At 42.2% G+C, this 19,850-nt stretch overlaps 1 protein-coding gene across 1 annotated transcript in view; it reads right to left on the reverse strand.

Annotated features, from left to right (window-relative positions):
• ADCY1 (adenylate cyclase 1) overlaps nucleotides 1–19,850 on the reverse strand; it is a 438,043-nt gene that overhangs the window by 18,357 nt on the left and 399,836 nt on the right. Inside the window, exon 15 of the mRNA XM_015816400.1 lies at nucleotides 207–323. Coding sequence (XP_015671886.1) covers nucleotides 207–323 — 117 coding nt within the window. The remainder of the gene's footprint in view (nucleotides 1–206; nucleotides 324–19,850) is intronic.

A 19,850-nucleotide genomic window follows, 5' to 3' on the forward strand; every position in this document is an offset into this window, starting at 1 on the left:
TGGCAGGACTGGCCTAGGGATATTTTAAATTGGATTTTAATCAATTTTTAAAATATGAAAAGGCCTATTTAAATATATCTTTTAATTTATTTTAAATTTTGTATATTTGTATTAATTGTTTTGTTTTAACTGGCTGTAAGCCGCCCTGAGTCCACCAGGAGAAGGGCGGGATATAAATACAATAAACTCTAAACTCTAACTCTTACCATGTTCCTTGGATTAGACATAAGAAAATGCTGAGCAACATGTGCTGGCAACAGATTGAAAAGTATTCTTTTGTTATCCAGTTTCACTCTCTCCATATCATCTCTCTCCTCTTCTGCCTGTCAAGAGAAAAAAAAATGATGTTCTAAATAGTGAAGGCTGCAAACATCAACAGATCTGGTAAGGATGTATGCATTTTTAGATAGCAACCAGCAATTTGAATCGCACCTGGAAGCAAACTGGTAACTTGTGAAACAAAGGTTCAAATGAGCATACGGAGGCATGCCCATCAGTGCCTGCACTACTGCATTCCGATCCTTCCAGATTGTCTTCTGAATGTAGCTGAATGTAGAACATACTGCAGTAGTCAAGTTATGAGGTGACCAGGATATGAGTGACTATCTGAAGAATCTGCCAATCTTGGAAAGCGCAGAACTGACACATCAGGTGAAGCTGGGCAAGACCTTCCTGGCCACAGCTGTTATTTGCTCATTGAGCAGAATTAATGAATCAAGGAAGACCCCCAAATTGTGCACCATCCTTGAATGGGGAAGTATAACTTCATTTAAGGTCAAATTTGGAATATCTACAGATCTAGACAGTCCAAGATCTACTTTATCAGATTTTCAGATATTCTAAATTTGACCTTGGATGGAATTACACTTTCCCATTCAAGGATGATATACAAGCTCAGAAAGATACCATGGCTGATGGTTGTGAGACTGAGACATTGAGGGGTACAAGAATGGAAGCATCACCACCATCTAGGATCCACCACAGGTCACTGACAACCAAAGCTGTCTCAGTATTAAAAACTGGCCTGAAACCTGTTTAAAAGGTCTAGATCAGACATGTCAAACTCGCGAAGTCATGTGATGTCATGCAACATATCGGGACAGTTTTGCCATTGCTGGCAATGGGGTGGGCGTAGCTTCTGTGTGATGCGCCCAGCCTGTGGGCCGGCAGTTTGACACCCCTGGTCCAGGATTCTCTTCAGCTGCAGACTGATCACCTTCTCAACAAACTTTCACAAGAAGGGAAATTTGGAGACTGGTTAATAGACCAAACATCATTTGGTCTAAGACAGCTTCTTAAGGAGGGGGTACACCACTGTCTCTTTCAAAGCTGTGGGCATCACTTTCTCAAAAAGGCCAACACTATTACATGGATCCAACTGCAGTTAACTTCCTTGGCCCCTTTCACAACTCATGAGGAACCTGGATCTAGTAAACAAGTGGTCAGGTCAGCAGAGAGCCCTGTTCACTTCTCTGATTCAAACATATCCCAGATCAGACCACCAGGACATATCCCAGGCATTTCAGCTTCCCAGTCAAAGTCTAATATGTAGCAAATCTGAGTGACTTTATCTATTAGATTCTCTGAATAATCTCCAAAATAATCCAGCAGATGTTGTACAGGGCTCTCCCTACCCAATAGGGAATGGATCATCCTAAATGGGCTCTTTGAAGGTTATCAAGAGAAATACTGATATTTCATTACCCTTATTACCATGAGATACTCCTTTATATGGAGCTGCTGCCCATGTTCAATCAATTTGAGTCTTCTTCTATTTTTATTCAAGATGTCTCCTTTAATGCTTCATTTCCAAGAACTGCTCAGTAAACGGAGATGCATCCTGTGATTAGGGAGAGGCCATATAGAAGCAATATGATCCAAAGATGCAGCCATCTACCCATTACAGCCAGTGACTAGAGCCATAGCTGAACTGTCCACCAGAGTCCATATGAAAATCCCCAGTTTTCTCTGGAATTCCACTGGGTTCATCAACTGAACAATTGAATGGGCCTTGTCTCTCCCTTCAGGGAATACCAGTGAGCTGAAAGCTAACAGGGAATTATCTGTCCACCGAAATGGAGTAATATTAACATCTTCCACTACCGGATCATATCTCAACTGGTCTGAGACAACCAGATATAACATATGTCCTCCATAGGTGTTTGGCCATAAATGACTTGTTGGTTGCCAGGAAGGCCATCAGTTGCCCTGAACTCAATAACACTGGCAAACTGAAATCTCTAGAATGAACAATTTTGGGGATTCTATTGATCAGTGAAAGCTAGCAGTTCAAAACACAAAACCTGTGGGGCACTTTTCTAGAGAGGAACTCCTCCCTGTGTCCAACTAGGTCTTAATAAGACACACCACATTAGCACCCTCCTCCATGATAAGATCTTGCCACATACCAACTTGGTATTCAAAAGCAACAGCTGAAGCCCAAGGCCACCAAGGAACCCATTGCCTGGCCCAGAGGGTAGAAACTGAAAGCAGAGCAAGAAAATTGCTTTCAAACAACTATATATCTCTCTATTCATCACTCTCCCAGTAATCCAGCCTGCCCCACAGCACCCTAGTCCACTCTTACCCCTCACATCCTGCTCCTAGGTCAAAACGTACATAATCAATACTGCCCTACCATCAACTTCTGGTTTGACATCATAATGACACAGATGCAGAAATGCAAGGCTCTGCTTTCTGCGCCCAATTTTTCCCTGCAGAGGCCCCTAAAAGGGTCTAAAATCACATTAAGAAGCACTAATTAGCAGATCATAAACAGTGTGTTTGGAACTGGGTGAGAATATTGATCCTTTCTTCACTATTTTACTACTGGATTTCTTGGAAAAGGCTCCCAAAAAGCTAAAAATGTCCGAACGTGAGAAGGAAGGAGATTACAGCCCCACCCTTCCAGAGGAACATAAGTGGCGTTTTAAATTTTTTTATGGGGGATAGAAACATTTAACATTCAAGTTGATGTAATATCAAGCTATAGTTTTGACAAATTTGAGAACTGAGAAAATTGTTAAGATTTTCTCTTTGAAAAAATACTGGGGTGAAATATAAGAAATCAACCTTCTATTTTAAGAGTCGGAAAATGGATATTGAGTGACATCTAGTGGTGGACTAGAGTAAAGCACCACAGCTGCAATAACTGATACAGATCTGGCAAGAAGCCTAGAAACAGATAACAACCTACTTTCTTTGTTGTTTGGTGACTTTTAACTCAACAGAGAACAGCTGGCAACAGAGAAAAATATTTTGGCATACTTACTACAGTGTGAGAACTTAATTGTTTTGAAACCTGTTGACCTTCTTGGATTATAAAAATATACTGAGCTCTGACTTTTAATCTTAAAAACTATTTGAAGAAAAAGAAAAATTTGACTTCTGGCTATGTTTGTCTGGGGGAGGTTTTTGGATTGTTCTTAGGGTTGTTGAACATTTTGAACACTTTGAAAATTTTGGATTGTAAATTTTGGCTGATTGACGATTTTTGGACACCTGAGCAGAAGGACTACTTCAAAATATTGCTTTCATTGGTGGACCTATATCCTGGAACTTATTGGATTATAAAGTCTGTATATAAAGACCAGAAGAACCAGATGAGACTTTGTTTTATGGACATTAAGATTGGTGGTATAAGACAAGATTAATAATCCAATTATATTTCATTTCTATCTACCTACTCTGGTGAAAAACCAATTCTTACTCTATTCTGGATTCTGTCATACTATGAAAAGGGAGGAGGGTAAGCATGGGGGGTTTATGACTCTCACTTCCTTCATTAACTACAAAGTGACCGTTTGTGGATTCTCATCGAGAGAACTAACCATAATAATGTGGCCATCGCCTTTCATCTCACTCCCCTTTGCTGGCAGTGAGGAAAAGGGGGTGGGAAATATAACACCTGGGATCTGGGAAAAGAGGATGAGTGATCGTGCCAATGGAATGGACTGATGGATTGAATCACCCGGAAGAACTGTGGGTGGGGGCTGCTTGGAAACACTTTAAAACATTGAATGGTGGGAGAGGATTCCCCAGATCCTGTCCAGCATGCCTACAATCAGCTTCTCTTAATAAAGATCCCTGTTGGAAGAGACATTCCAAGAGTTCTGTCTTCTTAAGATGTAAAATTGAGGTGGGTCCTTACATTAGACAGGATCTGAAAAAATAGTCCACCTGGAAGAGAGAACCTTGCCGGGGGACTTTGCAACAAATACCAAGTCAGAGGATGGAGCAGGGAAGGGAGAAAGCCACCCCCCCGGGAGAGGGAGCCACTGCCCCGACTGAAAACCTGCCAGATGTCGGGATCTGAGAGGTCAGATTCCTCAGGAGAAGAGGTGGTGGAGACATGTAACCACAAACCTCGGTGGTCAATGGGTATTGGAAAGAAAGGCGAGTGGGAAAAGAAATCAAGAAAGGTGATCTTGAGACGGGGGGGCCAACCAACCAGAATGGAAGCAGGAGATGGGGAAATCCCTGTACGCAAGCGAAGAGGAAGGAAGCTGGGCACCACACTCGAGCTGGATCCTAGAGAAAGCTATTGACTTGATGAAGAGAACCCTCAGCTCCCTAGGAGAGGAGAATTCTGAGCCCTACGGCCACACCAGCTCCTGGAGCCGCAACTGAAGAGACACTGAGTGGGAATTGGAACCTGCAGCCCCGGGGATGTCCACTGATCCAGTAGTCCCCACTCCCTGCCAACCCGCAGATGGCAATATGGATGGAAGACAATACCACCGACAATGAAGGCACTGATCCATTCAAAGACTCCCACCACTGGATGCGAGATTCAAGGGGGAGTGTCAGAATCCAATTATATTTCATCTTTAGTTATCGACTATGGAAAACCCCATTTCTGCCCTCTCTGGATTCTGTCATACGATGAAGGGGAAGGGGGGTGAACAAAGGGGTTTTATGGCCCTCACTTCCTTTGGTACAACTTCAAAGGGACTGAATGTGGATACCACCAAAAGGACTAATCATAACAATGGGGCTATCAGCTTTCATCTACTCCCTTCTGAAGTCTCCCTTCCACAGGCAGTGAGAAAAAAGAGGGTGGAAATGTAACACCTAGGATTGTCGCTGGAAGGATGGTGGGGTGGGGTGGGGCTGTTGGGGACCCCTTAAAACCTTGAACCGTAGGGCTTGGGCCCCAGGTCCTGTCTAGAATGCCTGCAACCATTTTCTCTTAATAAAGATGCCTGTTGGAAGAAATATTTCAAGAGTTCTGTCTTCTTAAGATGCAAAGTGGGGTGGGTCCTTACATTAGACAGGACTTGCAGAAATAGTCCACCTGGAAGGGAGAACCTTGCCAGGGGAATTTGCAAAAATTACCATGTCAGACAACAAAGCAGGGAAGGAAGAAAACTCCCCGGGAAGGGAGCCGCTGCCCCGACTGAAACCCTGCCAAATGTCGGGATCTGAGAGGTCAGATTCCTCAGGAGAAGAGGTGGTGGAGACATGGGACCACAAACCTCAGTGGTCAATGGGCGATGGAAATAAAGGCGAGTGGGAAAAGAAATCAAGAAAGGTGACCCTGAGACGGGGGGCCAACCAACCAGAATGGAAGCAGGAGATGGAGAAATCCCTGCATGCAAGTGAAGAGGAAGGGAGCTGGGCACCGTACTCAGGCTGGATCCTAGACAAAGCTATCGACCTGATGAAGAGAACTCTCAGCTCCCTCGGAGAGGAGAATTCTGAGCCCTACGGCCTCCTCAGCTCCTGGAGCCGCAAAGGGAGAGACACCGAGGGGGAAGTGGAACCTGCAGCCCCGGGGACATCTGCTGATCCAGTAGTCCCCACTCCCTGCCGACACACAGACGGCGATCTGGATGGAAGACACTACCACCGACAACGAAGGCACCAATCCATTCAAAGACTCCCGCCACTGGACGTGAGATTCAAGGGGGAGCCAACACGCTTGGGGTTTTTCCTAACCCAAGTCCTCAGCTACATGGAGGAATACGGGCAGCACATCCCCAGTGACAAAGCCCGTATCCGGATTGTGCAATCTGCCCTGGATGGGCCGGCCACAGATTGGGTGGTGAACTTGCACGACTCCAATGCCTCAGAGCTCAATGACTTCAACCGTTTCATGTCCTCTCTGAAAAGGCGATTTGAGGACCCCCTGGCTGATCGCAAAGCCCGCGAAAGGATAAAAACGATGAGTCAAGGCAAACGCCCGGTAGCCGAATATACGCAAGAATTCTGAGCCATTGCCAGCAAACTGAACTGGTCGGAAGACATCCTCATTAGCCATTTCAAAGACGGACTAAATTATGACCTATATGACGCTTGCCTGCCCTGAGGGGACCCACACCAACTTGAGGAATGGTACGTCTTGGCAGAGGAAGCAGAAATTGACATACTGAAGAGGCACCGCCGAGGAAAACAATGGAGCCGCTCACCGCCTGAGTTGACACGTGAACCAGTGAAACCATCGGCTACGGCCAAGAAGCAAATGGGGTGTTTCAAGTGCAGGAGAGAGGAGCATCTGGCTGTAGAATGCTGCTCGAAAGCCCCCCAGCACAACCCAGACAGATCACCGGCCAGCAAATCTGGGAAGTCTCCAGCTAAGCCAAAAGAATCTGTTATGAGAGTGATGGAGGCTGTGGAATCCCCTACCTCTGCCCATTGGGGGGAAAGAACTCCAGCGTATACCGCAGAGCCGGTGGATGCCTCAGATGACAGCTCGGAGGGCGAACCCCTGGTAAGTGGACCCATCACACCCATCCTCAAGACAGTGACTATATTAATTCCCTCCATGCCCGAAGCTGTCAAGATGAAAGCCTTAATAGACTCTGGCTGCACCCGCTGCCTCATTAGTCCGACACTAGTGGGGAATCTGGGCATTCCGTCGAGGAGGCTAGAACAACCAATCTCATTTGGCCAGTTAGATGGGTCCATAGCAGGGGGGTGCCAGCTACCCTAGCCACATTAACAATCCACCTCTCCCTGGGCAACCACGAGGAAGACATAACGTTTGTAGTGACCCCAAGCATGGAATGCCCAATGATCCTAGGGATGGAATGGTTAAAGAAATGGAACCCCTGGGTAAATTGGAAGATGGCAGAAATCAATTTCCCAAAAGGAGACCCCATGGACTTAAAACCCCAAGGGGATCTACCAAAATTAAGAATGGAAAAAGCGTCCATGGGAGAAGAAAAGGGGCTACCAGAAATACCAGAGGAATACAGAGATCTTGCTGAAGGTTTCAGCAAGGAGAGGGCAGATGAGCTCCCCCCCCCCCGACCCACCAACTGTGCCATAGAATTCAAGCCTGGGGCAAAACTCCCGAAGCCCAGATTATACTCCATGAGCCCAAAGGAGAAGGAGGAAATGGAAAGATTCATAAAGAAAAACCTAGAAAGGGGATTCATTGAACCAGCCAAGCCTAAAGTGGCCGCCCTGGTCTTCTTTAGAGAGAAGAAGTATGGCTCTTTACACTTATGCGTGGATTATAGGCTCCTGAATACAATAAGTGAAAGCAACCTATACCCCCTACCCCTCATGAAGGACATGTTATCACACCTCTTGAAAGGAAATTGTTTTACTAAACTAGATCTAAGGGAAGCATATTACTGTGTGAGAATTAAGGAAGGGTATGAATGGAAAACCGCATTTAACTGTCCAGTGGGGTGCTACCAATTCAAAGTTTTGCCATTTGGATTACAAGGGGCCCCCGCAGTACTTATGCAATTAATCAACAAGGTACTAAAGGAGCACCTATTTAAGGGGGTCCTGGTTTACTTAGACGACATCCTTATCTTCACCGAATCAAAAGAGGATATTGTCAACCTAGTCAGAGCGGTTTTAAAGAAACTGCGAGCCGCCCACCTATATGCCAAACTATCGAAACGTGAATTCCACCAGGAAAGGATAGACTACCTAGATTATCGCATATCCCCACAGGACATTGAAATGGACCCAGAGAAGGTCAGAGCAGTATTAGAATGGACACCACCTCGCACAAGAAAGCAACTGCAAAGTTTCCTGGGTTTCGCAAACTTTTACCGCCAATTCATTTCCTCATTTGCCCAGATAGCCTTGCCCCTCACAAACTTACTAAAAATGAAGGGAGCATCCTCAGTAAAACCTAGCCAGCCACTAAAATGGACAATGGAGTGCCAAGCAGCGTTTGAGAGATTGAAGAGACTTTTTTCTGCCAAACCAGTACTGAGGCACCCAGACATGGATAAGCCCTTCGTAATACAGGCGGATGCAAGTGATGTGGCAGTGGGGGCTGTACTATTACAAGAAAAGGATGAAGGAGTATTGCAACCCTGTGCGTATACATCCAAGAAACTCACCGAAACGGAACAGCGCTGGCCCATGTGGGAGAAAGAGGCATACAAAATACGTTGGTCATTACTCACGTGGCGCCAGTTCCTGGAAGGCAATAAAATCCCTTTCCAGGTGTGGACAGACCACAAAAATTTTGAAGCCTTGAAAACACCCCAATATAACAGCACGCGAGTCACCGACTCTAAAGCGATGATGGTAGAATCACAACTGGCAGCGCCAGTAACCACCAGAGCCTAAGCTAAATTAAAACCGTACCGCAGCTGGGTAGCCAAACCGGAATTGAATTCCGAAAAAGTGGAAACAGATGAATGGTTCCAGAAAAATAAACACGTGTGCACAATGAGAAATGGACTGCCTTGGGTGGGGGAAATGTTATATATACCAACCACCCAAAGAATCACATTCATGCAGCTTTGCCATGACACAAAATCAGCAGGGCATTTTGGATTTGTAAAAACATTGCACTTAATTAAACGGCAATTTTGGTGGCCATCCATAAAAAAGGACATAGAAAGTTACGTGGCCAGCTGCCCTAAGTGTGCAACTGCCAAGAGATTGCAAGGGAAATCGCCCGGACTGTTCCAAACAGTGGCAAATCCCTCAGCCCCCTGGAGGGAAACAGCCATGGATTTTATAGTGGAATTACCAGAAATCAATGGGAATACTGTCGTCTGGACAGTCACAGACATGTTTTCCAAACAGGTGCACTTTATCCCTTGCCAAAAGATTCCCACCACAAAAGCCTTAGCGAAACTTTTCGTGCAGCCTATTTACAGATTGCATGGGGCACCCCAACACATCATATCTGATAGGGGAGTGCAATTTACGTCTGCATTTTGGAAGGAATTTTTATCCCTCTTAGGGACCACTCAGGGATTGACATCTAGCCATCACCCTCAGTCGAATGGTCAAGCGGAAAATTCAAACTCAGTACTGGAGCAATATTTAAGATGCTTTCCTAATTTCCAGCTATCGGATTGGACGGACCTACTCCCTTTCGCAGAAGTGGCTTACAATAATGCAGTCCACTCCAGCACAGGTCACACTCCTTTTCAAATAGCTACCGGTCAAAATTTCAGCCCCATGCCAGAACTAACCCCAAACGAACTGGCAATCGCATCACTGAAAGAATGGATGGAACAATTACAAAACACCTGGCCAATAGTTAGAAAAGCCCTACATGAAGCTAGGCAAGCATACAAAACACAAGCAGATTAAAAAAAGGGTCGAACCTACATCATTAATTATAGGAGAAATGGTGTACTTATCTACAAAATACCTAAAATCCCTACAACCCTGTAAAAAACTTGGACCAAAATATATAGGGCCTTTTCCAATTAAAAGAATTACATACCCAGTAACAGTAGAATTAGAACTACCGAAAAATCTTAGGCAAACATACACAATTTTCCACTGCAGTTTTCTGAAAAGAGAACAATCCCCCCACCACTACCCCAATCATGGTGGAAGGAGAACAACACTTCGAGATAAAGGAAATCCTAAACTCTAGGAGATATCATGGGACAACTCAATACCAAGTAGCATGGAAACACCTCCACGCCTCACAAAACGAGTGGGTCCATAAACGTCATGTCAGAGCCCCGAAGCTATTAAAGAAGTTTCATATAGAGTATCCTAACAAGCCAGACTAACTTTTATACCTGTTTTGTTTTCTTTACAGGTGGATTCTCTTATTTTTAAGGGGGGGCAGGATGTCAGAATTCAATTATATTTCATTTCTATCTACCTACTCTGATGAAAAACCAATTCTTACTCTATTCTGGATTCTGTCATACTACAAAAACGGAGGCGGGTAAGCATGGGGGGGGTTATGACTCTCACTTCCTTCATTAACTACAAAGTGACCGTTTGTGGATTCTCATCGAGAGAACTAACCATAATAATGTGGCCATCACCTTTCATCTCACTCCCCTTTGCTGGCAGTGAGGAAAAGGGGGTGGGAAATACAACGCCTGGGATCTGGGAAAAGAGGATGAGTGATCGTGCCGATGGAGCAGACTGATGGATTGAATCACCCGGAAGAACTGTGGGGTGGGGGCTGCTTGGAAACACTTTAAAACATTGAATGGTGGGAGAGGATTCCCCAGATCCTGTCTAGCATGCCTACAATCAGCTTCTCTTAATAAAGATCCCTGTTGGAAGAGACATGCCAAGAGTTCTGTCTTCTTAAGATGTAAAATTGAGGTGGGTCCTTACAATATCTAGTCAAAATAGTAGGAAAACATACTTAATACTCCCATCTGAAGCCCCCAGCCAGGTTTGCCACGGTTTTGTAGGAGTGATGACTTAAGAAGTAAATATTTTTCAGAAGGAAATACATTCTATGTTACAATTAATCCAGGAGATAATTATTTCAAATAAAGAAGATGAAAGAAGAAATCATGATGAGATTAAAAACAACTTTGATAATATAAATGAGCAAATCTCTAACTTAAACTCACAACTAGAAAGTTCCCAGAAAACGACCAGAAAGAATGAACAAACAAGTCAGAAAACAGAAGATGAACCAGAGGAAATTGCTCTAAAGACACAAGATATAAAAGAAGGGAAACATAATTTGGCACAGACAAATAAAAATGTGCAAGATTTAGCTACAACAATGGAAATGGAAAAAGCACCTTATTCTTTAGGTTTTCAAAATATACTTGAGGATAAGGAAGGCAGTTTTAAAAAACAGATTATAAAGCTGTTAGGGGAAATGTCAGAAATTGGGAGACAAAAATAAAAAGAGAAATTGAGGGAGAAGGAAAGTGGGAGTTGTTTAATGAATATAACTGGGCGGAATTCCCCCTCAAAAATACCTTACTTAATTTTTTTCCCCATTCCAAGCAGTATTTACAAAAACAAAGGAAGAATTTGTTGGTGATTTAATTACTTTGGCCTGAAAAGCTGATTGGCAAAGAAAGAAAGCTAGAATTAGACTAAAAAAAAAAACAGAAGATGTGACATACCAGATGGGGTATTATATGAGCCAATATTTGCTTGAATATGGACAAAAGAATAGATAACACATAGATATAAATAGAGCTCTATAATAAGAAAGATATGATTTGCAACTAGAATAGCACTCTTTCTTTTGATATTAGAATTATAAAAACACTAGGATGGCTTATGTAAATGAAACTTTCAGCTACACAAATGTAACTAACTTTGAGGAAATCATAACTGACAAAGATATTTTGAATACTGATGGAAAATTAAACTTAAAGGATGCTCAGCTGTAGATGCATCTGGTGGTGAAAGGAAAGTCCGATGCTGTAAAGATCTATTATCCATAGGAACCTGGAATGTAAGATCCATGAATCAAGGCAAGCTGGACATGGTCAAACAAGAGATGACAAGACTGAACATCGACATCTTAGGAATTAGCGAACTAAAATGGACAGGAGTGGGTGAATTTAATTCAGAGGACCATGAGGTATACTACTGCGGGCAAGAATCCCTCAGAAGAAATTGAGTAGCTTTCATAGTCAATAAAAGATTAGGAAAAGCAATACTGGGATACAATCCCCAAAATGACAGAATGATCTCAGTGCGAATCCAAGGCAAACCATTCAATATCACAGTAGTCCAAGTCTATGCCCCAACCACTGGTATTGAAGAGAATGAAATTGGCGTGTTCTATGAAGCCCTACAGCACCTTATAGAATCAACACCAAAAAATGATGTCCTTATCATCATGAAGGATTGGAATGCTAAAGTAGGAAGCCAAAAGATAAACAGAATAACAGGCAAGTTTGGCCATGGAGTACAAAATGAAGCAGGACACAGGCTGATAATATTTTGTCAAGAGAATACGATGGTTATAGCAAACACTCTTTTCCAACAACCCAAGAGACGGCTCTACACATGGACATCAACACAGAAATCAGATTGACTATGTGCTCTGCAGCCAAAGATGGAGAAACTCTATACAGTCAGTAAAAACAAGACCAGGAGCTGACTGTGGCTCAGTTCATGAGCTTCTCGTTGCAAAATTTAGGTTTAAATTGAAGAAAGTAGGGAAAAACACTAGGCCACTCAGGTATGAACTAAATCATATCCCTGATGAATACACAGTAGAGGTGACAAATAGATTTAAGGAATTAGATCTGATAGACAGAGTGCCTGAAGAACCATGGATGGAGGTTCGCAACATTGTACAAGAGGTAGCAACTAAAACCATCCCAAAGAAAAAAAAATGCAAGAAAGCAAAATGGCTGTCTGAGAAGCTTTGCAAATAGCTGAGGAAAGAAGGGAAGCAAAAGGCAAGGGAGAAAGAGAAAGATACATCCAATGGAATGCAGAATTCCAGAGAATAACTAGAAGAGGTAAGAATGCCCGCTTAAATGAACAGTGCAAAGAAATAGAAGAAAACAATAGAATAGGGAGGACCAGAGATCTCTTCAAGAAAATTGGAGATATGAAGGGAATGTTTCATGCAAAGATGGGCATGATAAAGGACCAAAAAGGCAGGGACCTAACAGAGGCAGAAGAGATTAAGAAGAGGTGGCAAAATTACACAGAAGAACTATACAAGAACGAGCTTAGCGTCCCTGATAACCACGATGGGGTGGTCACTGACCTCGAGCCAGACATCCTAGAATGTGAAGTGAAATGGGCCTTAGGAAATTTGAGCAACAACAAAGCTAGTGGAGGTGACAGTATTCCAGCTGAGCTATTCAAAATCTTAAAAAACGATGCAGTAAAAGTGCTAGACTCAATTTGCCAGCAAATTTGGAAAACTCAATAGTGGCCACAGGATTGGAAAAGGTCAGTTTACATTCCAATTCCAAAGAAAGGCAATGCCAAAGAATGTTTTAAGTATTGCACCATTGCACTCATTTCACGTGCAAGTAAAGTTATGCTTAAAATCCTACAAGCTAGACTCCAACAGTATGTGGATCGAGAACTTCCAGAAGTATGGGCAAGATTTCGAAGAGGTAGAGGAACTAGAGATCAAATTGCCAACATAAGCTGGATCATGGAGAAAGCTAGGGAGTTCCAGAAAAACATCTACTTCTGCTTCATTGACTATGCTAAAGCCTTTGATTGTGTGGATCACAACAAATTGTGGCAAGTTCTTAAAGAGATGGGAGTACCAGGCCATCTTATTTGTCTCTTGAGAAACCTATATGCGGGTCAAGAAGCAACAGTGAGAACTGGGCATGGAACCACTGATTGGTTCAAAATTGGGAAAGGAGTCCGGCAAGGCTGTATTCTGTCACTCTGCTATTTAACTTATATGCAGAGGACAAAATGAGAAAGGCAGGGCTAGGTGAATCAAAAGTTGGAATTAAGATTGCTGGGAGAAATATCAGCAACCTAAGATATGCAGATGATACCACTCTGATGGCAGAAAGTGAAGAGGAACTAAAGAGTCTCTTGTTGCGGGTGAAGAAAGAGAGTGCAAAAGTTGGCTTGAAACTCAACATTAAGAAAACCAAGTTCATGGCATCTGGCCCTCTCAATTCCTGGCAAATAGATAGGGAAGAAATGGAGGTAGTGACAGATTTTATCTTCCTGGGCTCCAAGATCATCGCAGATGGGGACTGCAGCCAAGAAATTAGAAGACGCTTGCTCCTGGGGAGGAAAGCTATGGCAAATCTGGACAGCATACTAAAAAGCAGAGACATCACCCTGCCAACAAAAGTACGTATAGTCAAGGTCATGGTTTTCCCAATTGCAATGTATGGCTGTGAAAGTTGGACTATAAGAAAGGCTGAGCGCCAAAGAATTGAGGCCTTTGAACTATGGTGCTGGAGAAGACTCCTGCGAGTCCCCTGGACTGCAAGGCATTCAAACTGGTCAGTCCTAGAGGAGATCAACCCTGACTGCTCTTTAGAAGGCCAGATCCTGAAGTTGAAACTCAAATACTTTGGCCACCTAATGAGAAGGAAGGACTCACTGAAGAAGAGCCTAATGTTGGGAAAGATTGAGGGCAATAGAAGAAGGAGATGACAGAGAATGAGGTGGATGGATGGAGTCACTGAAGCAGTAGGCGTGAGCTTAAATGGACTCCAGAAGATGGTAGAGGACAGGAAGGCCTGGAGGAAGGTTGTCCATGGGGTCGCGATGGATCAGACATGACTTCGCAACTAACAACAACAAAGAGCTTGAAAAACAGGACATTGAAATCATCATCATCATCATCATCATCATCATCATCATCATCATCATCATCCCCCAGTGAGGCACTACCTTGACGTTGTTGTGGGGCTTGTGTACTCTGACGAAGATGAGAGCTATGCCAGAGGTTCAACCATACTGGTCAAGTCTCATCAGAGGAATCAGACAAAATATGGTGAGACGTAAATTTCAGAAAGCCATACCGGCTCAGATGTCACCTGGGTTAACAAGGTCCACACTAGATGTTGGAGTTCTTGGATATCTGGTGAAAAATGGGTTACAGGACTCAGGACTGTTGGCTGAGCAACCAGGGCCAGCAGCTGCAGAACTACTGGAAGAAAAGGTGTTTACCTGTTGCAAATACACAGTGATTGAAAACAAAGAAATAATGATGTTATTACAGATCAAGTTCAACAAGAAGAGGATATCTAAAACGAATGCACCAGTTCTGGAAAGAACAACATCCAGAATCAGAAATAACAGAACAGAGACTAGCAGATCAACGATGATTTATAATACGAAATAAAGTATTCACAGAAACAGAATTGGACAAACTGCAAAGGTTTACCCAGGGCAAAGAAATCAAAGCCTTGCCAGAAGTAATTCAGAATGTAGAGGCAAACCAGGGGGAGTTGGCAGTGAAGGAATCCAGCAGAGATATACAACTGTTCTCATTTGGAAACCAGGCACCTCTTCCTCAAGAAGAACAAAACCCTCTGACTAAAGAAATAAAAAAATTGAAACAAAGGATAACTGAGCATCTAGAACAGCACAAAAACAACAGAATAAGGCTGCCTGCATTGAAGCTTGTTCCAAAGAAACACAGGTTCCACAAGCATTAAAAGATGCAAATACTGCAATATCAAGTATAAGCACCAATTCACTGCAAGAAACAAACCAACTAATGTACAGCACAGTTGCAGTTATAACTGAATACCTGGGATGCAAAATCAACAAAGAACAAAAACAAACAAACAGTGCACCACAAAAATGGAAGGTTAGACTACAAAATAAGATCAGCAAGTTAAGATCACATGCAAGCAAGCTAGAACAGATGAAAGAAAAGAAGATGAAGAACAAAAAGACCAAAGAATACCTAATCAAGAAATACCACTTAGAAACAAGGAAGATCAAGGAAGCACTGGAAATAATAAAGCATCAAATAACAGCTATAGCCAGGAAAATCAGTAGATACGAAGCTTGAGTTGCAAATTATAGGCAGAACCTCCAATTTCAATCCAATCAGAAATGTTTCTACCAATCCATCAATGGTGAAACTGCAATGAATCAGTCAGTACCTGACAAGGAAGAAACAGGGCAGTTCTGGAAGCAGATATGGGATAACCCAAAGAAACACAACAAGGATGCGGCTTGGTTAAAAGAGGTGGATGCAAATAAAATAGAAGTTGAAATGAAAGAACTAGTAATAACAACAAAAATGGTAGAAAAAAGAGCAAGGAAGATCAAAAATTGGACAGTACCAGGTGAAGATGAACTGCATGGGTTTTGGTTGAAACATCTAACTGTTATATACCCATTCATTGCCAAGCAGTTCAACAATATACTACAAGGAGGAGAAATTGAAAGTGGCTAACAACTGGGAAAACCTACCTAATAATGAAAACTCCAGCAAAAGGGGAAACTACAGGTCAATTACCTGCTTACCAACAACTTTCAAATTGCTAACTGGTGTGGTAGCTGATGCATCTAGTTCAAAACAATCTCTTTCCACCTGAACAGAAAAGAAACTGCCCCAATAGCAGAGGAACAAAAGATCAACTCCTAATAGACAAAATGATTTTGGAAAACAGCAAGAAAAGGAAGACCAACCTGAATGTGGCATGGATTGACTAGAAAAAGGCATTTGACTCTCTGCCACATGACTGGGTAATCAAGTGCCTAGAAATAACAGGAGTCAGTAGAAACATCAGAGAATTTGTGCAAAGATCGATGGCACAATGGAAGACACAGTTGCAGGTCAATGGTGAGAGACTCGGAGAGGTTAACATCAAGAGAGGAATATTTCAAGGAGATTCATTATCACCATTACTATTTGTTATTGCACTGTTTCCTTTGTCACCAATACTGAACAACTCAGGACATGGTTATCAAACATCAAAAACATCTGCCAGAGCAGTGTTCCAATATCTTAGGGGTTGCCACAAAGAAGAGGGAGTCAGGCTATTCTCCAAAGCACCTGAAGGCAGGACAAGAAGCAACGGGTGGAAACTAACCAAGGAGAGAAGCAACCTGGAACTGAGGAGAAACTTCCTGACAGTTAGAACAATTAACCAGTGGAACAACCTGCCTCCAGAAGCGGTGAATGTGCCAACACTGGAAGTTTTTAAGAAGAAACTGGACAGCCATTTGTCCAAAATGGTATAGGGTTTCCTGCCTGAGCAGGAGGTTGGACTAGATGACCTCCGAGGTCCCTTCCAACTTTATCATTATTATTATTATTATTACTATCCCACTTCCTTTACATGGATGATCTGAAGCTGTATGGAAAAACATCATCTGAAATAGAATCATTGCTCAACATTGTCTGTATATATAGCCAAGATATTGCAATGGAGTTTGGCTTGGACAAATGTGCCACACTTACTATCAAACAAGGAAAAATAGTGAAAACTGAAGGAATCAAGTTGCCCCACAAAAATAACATTAAGAGTCAGGATGAGGAAGATTACTACAAATACTTGGGTATCCTTAAAGCTGACAACATCAAGCACACTGAAGTCAAGAAAAAGATTACAGGTGAATACATCAAGAGAGTGAAGAAGATCTTAAAGTCTAAACTCAATGGAGGAAATACCATGAAGGCAATCAACACCTGGGCAATTCCAGTCGTTAGATACACAGTTGGAATAGTGGACTGGACTCAAGCAGAACTAAAAGCAATGGATAGGAAGACCAGACAAATAATGACAATGAATCATGCCCTTCATCCACGCAGTGACATTGACAGACTTTATCTACCAAGGCAAATAGGTGGGGGTGGAATGCTGCAAGTATATCAGATGGTTGAAGAAGAAAAATGGCTTTGGAAGAATATCTGAAGGACAATGATGAAGATGCACTGAAATTAGTATATCAGGAAGGCTTACTGACTACTGGAGAGACCAAACTGGCCTACAAGAAAGACTAAATGAAGAACAGAATAGAGGCATGGGAAGACAAAGCACTACATGGCCAGTACATTAAAAAAAAATAGCTGGGAAAGCAGATAATAACAAGACCGGCAATGGCTAAGAGCAGGAAAATTGAAGAAAGAGACCGAGGGACTAATTCTGGCTGCACAAGACCAAGCCTTAAGGACAAATGTATATAAAGTCAAAATTGAGAAGACAGCAACAGACAGTAAGTGCCGCCTATGCAAAAAAGCTGAAGAAACAGTGGACCACCTGATAAGCTGCTGCAAGAAGATCGCACAGACTGACTACAAGCAACGGCACGACAAAGTAGCAACAATGGTGCATTAAAACAGACATGTCAAACTCACGACATCACGTGATGTCGTACAACGTATCAGAGCTTTTTCGCCATTGCCGGCAATGGGGTGGGCATGGCTCCGGTATGATGAAACCGGCCCGCAGGCTGGCAGTTTGATACCCCTGCATTAGAAGATCTGCAAGAAATATCATTTGCCTGTAAGCAAGAACGGGTGGGATCATAAAATAGAGAAAGCATAGAAAATGATAAAATTAAACTGTTCTGGGACTTCAGAATTCAAACAGACAAGCACCTGCAGCATAACACCCCGGACTTAACAATTGTCGATAAGAAAGGCAAAAAAGTCTGGATAGTGGATGTGGCAGTGCCTGGAGACAGTAGAATAGACGAGAAAGAACTGGAGAAGATAACAAAATACAAAGACCTACAAATAGAAATAGAAAGACTGTGGCAAAAGCAAGCAAGGGTAGTACCAATAGTAATAGGTGCCTTGGGTGCAATCCCAAAACAACTGGAGCACCATTTGAACACCATTGGCATTGACAAATTCGCCATTAGTCAATTGCAAAAGGCGGCCTTACTAGGAACTGCTTCCATCCTGCGACAATATCTGTAATTGGTAAGGACTCGATAGGTAGACAAAAATGCCAAATCCAGTCTGAACATCTGGCTGACTGTGCGATGATCAATAATAATAATAATAATAATAATAATAATAATAATAATAATAATAATAATAATAATAATAATAATAATGTTGGAAGGTCATCTAGTCCAACCCCCTGCTCAGGCAGGAAACCCTATACCATTTCAGAAAAATGGCTGTCCAATTAATAAATTAATGTCCAGTTAATAAGGAGACTTTAATTGCAAATACAATTTAAATATAATGTGGTTAGAAAAGAGGTTATAAATTGATACTATTGTTATTTGTATAACACTAGATAAATATGAAGAGGATATCTATATTTTGTATGAATATGTATGTATATCTAATTTTGTATGAATAGTAGTAAGAATTGTATTTGTTTAATGTTGAGAAAATGAAAACATCAGGGGAAGAAGAGAGGATAAACAAAAAACAAAAAAACACACAAACACTGGATTGTGTAGCATTGAGTAGATTTATACTGAAGTTAAGATGCAACATTGAGTAACAAATGTACCCGGAGATCATATTTGTTTACTAACCATTTATGAATTGTAATAATAGAAAATCAATAAAACACTTATAAAAAAATACTGCCCTATCATCAAACCCAAAGCCCTGGCAACCTACTCCCACAATCCACAGGGAACTCCACATAGCCCACAGGGAACTTCCCTGGCTGCACCTGCCCACTCATTTGGCAGCATCAGGAGGGAACAAGTCCCTGAGAGAGAAAAAAAAGAAAAAGAAAACATCCGAGATCCACTTACCTTTCCTACCCTGTAGTGGGGCTTATTATAAAACTGATGACTGTGACAGATAATTTATTGAAAACAAAGAAATATTCAAGATCAACAGAAAGAAAACAATTTTATACCACACAAAGTTAAACTACAAAATTTTTAGAATTTTTTTTACAGTGTCCATAGAGTTGAAAGAAATGATCATCTGTAATATAATGTAATATAGACTGAGTACGATTGAGGATTGTTCTTAGGTCTTCCTATACCAGATACTGATGCCACAACTGATGCATAGCTGGAGTCCGGCAAAGGTTCCCTGGCTACAGCTTCATCGCTGGTGTAGGAGGAACTATGAGTACACAAAATAATTGATCCACTCTTTTAATGACACTTTGCCATCAAGAGACAATACAGGATTAGGACCTTACTGGACAGTAGTACCTCCATCTTTCTATGTAGGTTCAACCATCTTATTCTAATTTTTGACAGCCTCAAGATACTAAGCTAGGATATCAGCCTGCAATAGCCACTGGATAGCAATATAAAGCTGGATATAATCAATATACTGA

Source organism: Protobothrops mucrosquamatus, unplaced genomic scaffold (assembly GCF_001527695.2).
Source record: "Protobothrops mucrosquamatus isolate PMUCROS unplaced genomic scaffold, P.Mucros_1.0 scaffold447, whole genome shotgun sequence".
Classification (NCBI taxonomy): Eukaryota; Metazoa; Chordata; class Lepidosauria; order Squamata; family Viperidae; genus Protobothrops; species Protobothrops mucrosquamatus.